This window comes from Sinocyclocheilus grahami, unplaced genomic scaffold (assembly GCF_001515645.1).
Source record: "Sinocyclocheilus grahami isolate Dianchi unplaced genomic scaffold, SAMN03320097.WGS_v1.1 scaffold265.1, whole genome shotgun sequence".
Taxonomy (NCBI): Eukaryota; Metazoa; Chordata; class Actinopteri; order Cypriniformes; family Cyprinidae; genus Sinocyclocheilus; species Sinocyclocheilus grahami.
This window is the reverse complement of record NW_015505444.1, coordinates 268,216-271,902: the sequence shown is the minus strand read 5'-3', so window position 1 is coordinate 271,902 and position 3,687 is coordinate 268,216. Positions and strand designations below refer to the sequence as shown.

General features: G+C 36.0%; 1 protein-coding gene across 1 annotated transcript in view; it reads right to left on the bottom strand.

Annotated features, from left to right (window-relative positions):
* The window catches only part of notch1a (notch receptor 1a), a 39,621-nt gene that overhangs the window by 7,152 nt on the left and 28,782 nt on the right, over window positions 1–3,687 (bottom strand). The window contains exons 25-27 of the mRNA XM_016290928.1: window positions 2,945–3,358; window positions 2,687–2,835; window positions 1,677–1,887 (exon numbers count right to left, since the gene is read on the bottom strand). Coding sequence (XP_016146414.1) covers window positions 1,677–1,887; window positions 2,687–2,835; window positions 2,945–3,358 — 774 coding nt within the window. The remainder of the gene's footprint in view (window positions 1–1,676; window positions 1,888–2,686; window positions 2,836–2,944; window positions 3,359–3,687) is intronic.

Genomic DNA, 3,687 nt, shown 5'->3' with positions numbered 1-3,687 from the left:
CACCGTGGACGAAGCGGAGTCCAGCCCGGGGTCGTCACATGTGGTTGCCGCTCCTTCATCGGATCCGCCGGCCGCACCGTTCTCAACCCCGCCGCCTCTGCTCACTCTAGCCCGGCCTCAGCTCATGCTAAGCCGCGGCTTCCGCTCACGCTAGGCGGCCGTGATTTTCGTTGTGAAAACGAAACTACTTTGTTTGGTCTTCCAAATGAGCACACGACTAGAAATCAGTGGTTAAGTTGTATTTACAACACTGTTCCAGAACACTTCAACCCAAATATCCAGATGTGTGCAGCACATTTTATGGAGGACTGTTTCCTGATCCTGGGAGAGTAGACTACAATGCCGGCTGTTCTGACTCACAGTCTGCAAGTACGTTTTCATTTAAAGGATTTGCCACTGACGATTCAAACACGAGTTTTGAGCAGTGTAGAGTAGCGCTTGTTGTTTGTCATTTCTCTGATCACAAATGCAGACAGAGTTTTATGTTTACGCGGCGCAATGCGATGCAACGCAACGCATAAAAAGACAGTATAAGTCAATAATCAGTAATTATGTCCCCACTGGATGCAACAAATGCCTCGTTTATAACGGGTTTTAATGTTTTTGTCTCGTCGCTCCGGCCAGGACACTGCATCAACAGTATGGTGAGGGGCGTAACATTCCCGTCTCACGCTTGAGGTATTCGGCCAATCACAACGCACTGGATAGCCGGCCAGTCACAGCACACGTTGCTTTTCAGACCGATGAGCTTTGTAAAAATCTACGTGTTTCAAAAAGGCGGGGCATAGAGGAGAAACAATAATGCACAGTATGTGGAAAATAATGTTTTTTTTTTTTACTTTAAACCGCATAAACACATTTCATTACACCAAATACACAAAATAATGTTCTTTTTAGCAACGTCATATGACCCCTTTAACTTAAACAAAACTTAAATTTATCAAATTAATTAATTAAAATTAAAGCCAATTCAAAATAATAGTATATTGTGAATAATACTAAAATGACACGGCACATAAGTTTAGCTGCAAAATATAACTTTTTACAAAAATATCACCTTTAACTGTTATATATTTTTATACATTAAATATACATTATTAAACTGCATTATAAAGTCACTCACACTCATATGAAAGACATGCATTAGTGGATAAATTCATTACATTCAGCCAGTCAAGTCAACTTTATTTGTATAGTGCTTTATACAATACTGGCTGTGTCAAAGCAGCTTTACAATGTCAAACGGGAAAATAGTTTGTCAATGATGCAAGAAGACAATAACAGAGTCATTTTTCAGCTAAAGTCAGTTACATTATATTATAACTTATAACTTACACTATATTATAACAATATATTGTTATAATTTTTTAATGAATTATGCACAGCATTATTTTAGTATTATTAATATACTTTTTATAGCATTTATTGATATTTTGAATTTAATATTTTACATTTTCATTTAAACTTTAGTTTTAGTAATTTTGTTATGTTCTTTAGTCATTTTATTATTAATATTTCATTTAGCTTTATTTATTTATTATTATTTTCAGTTTTAGTAATTTTAGTACCTCAACTTAAACTTATTTCAGTCAGCTGCTAAGGCAACATTTTGAATTTTTGTTTTGTTTACGTTTTTCATCTAATATTTGTCTCTTTAACCAGTGTCACACACTCACTTGAGTCCAACAGAATCCTCTCCGACTGGTTCCCTTCGTTTCTTTTTGGGTTCTGTGACTTTAAATCCCTCTGGGAACCAAAGCTGCCCATGTTCCCTCTTCCTCTTCCTGGAGACCACGACGCCCACAGTGGCCAGCGCCAGAACCGCCAGCGCCAGCAGCACCAGGAACATGGGGTACATCTCTCCTGTCTTTGAAGGGGCATCCTCACCTGCGCACAGATACAGTTATTAATGTAGGGCTGTGTAGAGTATGTTTCAGTGTGATAGTTAAATAAATCTAAAATTGTTCAATCATTTTCGGTAAATAAAATAAAGCAGAAATACAACACAATACCAAAAATTAGAAATGTTGCTCGGAAACTAACCGAAATAAATGAGTTTAAATACTCAAATGGCTAAACCTAAAACTGAAATAATAATTTAAAGCTATATAGAAATATAAAAAGAATAAAAAGACAATGAAAAAAACTAAAAATTAAAATGAATTTGAAAGCTAAAATAAAACATGACTATTTGATGAAAAACTAAAATAAAAAACTAATTGAAATGTTGCTTGACAACTAATTGAAATAAAATGAGTTTAAGTACTAAAATCACCAAAACGGAAATAAAAATAAATTTAAAGCTCTCTCTCTCTCTCTATGTATTAAAATGACTAAAACTGAAATAAAACTAAACTTAAATAGAAATATAAAACTAAAAAAGACAAAACGTACATTAAAATGACAAAATAAAATTAAAACTGAAAATTAAAGGTGAAATAAAATAAAATATAAATATTACATGAAAATTGGAAATGTTGAAATAAGTGAGTTGTACAAAAGTACTAAAATGACTGAAAACAAAACTGAAATTAAAAAAAATTATTCCCAATTATGAATGTTTAAAAAAAGAATAAAAATCACAAGTGTATAACAAAATTACAAACTTTTTCAAAATATTAGTAAATACTGTAAAAGAACATAAATAATAATAAAGCACAGATTTTGGCATAAATGTGGCACTCACTTGTGACGGCCTCGATGATGTAAGGAACATTGAGATTCCCGCTAGAGGCCAGCGCTCCGAGGAAAGCCGCCACATCCGTCGCGCTCTGGAAACACTCGTCAGACTGCTGGTAACACTGACGGTTGTCAATCTCTAGATAGACGATGGACCTGCAACACAAACGTGGAAACATCATCATCACAAATCTAAGGCACTATTATACTGTATGATTAGTTGCATTCATTTGTTCAGATTTAACAGTGATTTGATTTCACTCACCCTTTGATCTCCATTTGATCCAGTTCCCGTCGCAGGCGGGGCTTCATGAACACCGTCAGGCTCCTCCTGGCACGCTGCTGCAGCTGAGCCGGGTCCGTCCAATCAGAGCGCTTGTGTTTGCTCAGCTCGTGCTCGTTGCCGTAGTACGGGAAAATGAGCGGCTCTCCGTTAGCGTCACGGCGAAACACCACGTTGGTATGCAGCAGTCCACTCAGCTCGCGGAGGAAAGACGAGGAGCGGTTGTGAAGATCGTCTGGTGGGATGTGGACCACTAGAACCAGACTTCCCACAGCCAGTTTCTGAGGAACGTCATCGGCGCAGTCCAGACCGTCCCATTCACACTCGGCGTTATTACAGCCCTGATCGCAGTGACCATCCGCATAGTGATCTCTACAGTACTGATCATACAGCGGACTGAAGAGAGAGAGAGAGAGAGATTGAGGAGGAAGTTGAAGGAGAGGTTAAAAAAAAACGAAATTAATGGCAAATTTTACACTGGTTTCTCTATATGCATGTGTGAAATTTTGCAATTTTTAAATATTATTATTATCATCATAATATTTATTTGGATTTTTCCATTAAGGTGCATTTTAAAATTAGTCCTTAATGATAAATACATTTAAATAAATAAATAAAACCAAACCATAAAATTACCAAAACCAAAATGAAAATAAATGAACCCTTAATGGAAATATATATATATATATATATATATATATATATATATAAACACAAATATGCAT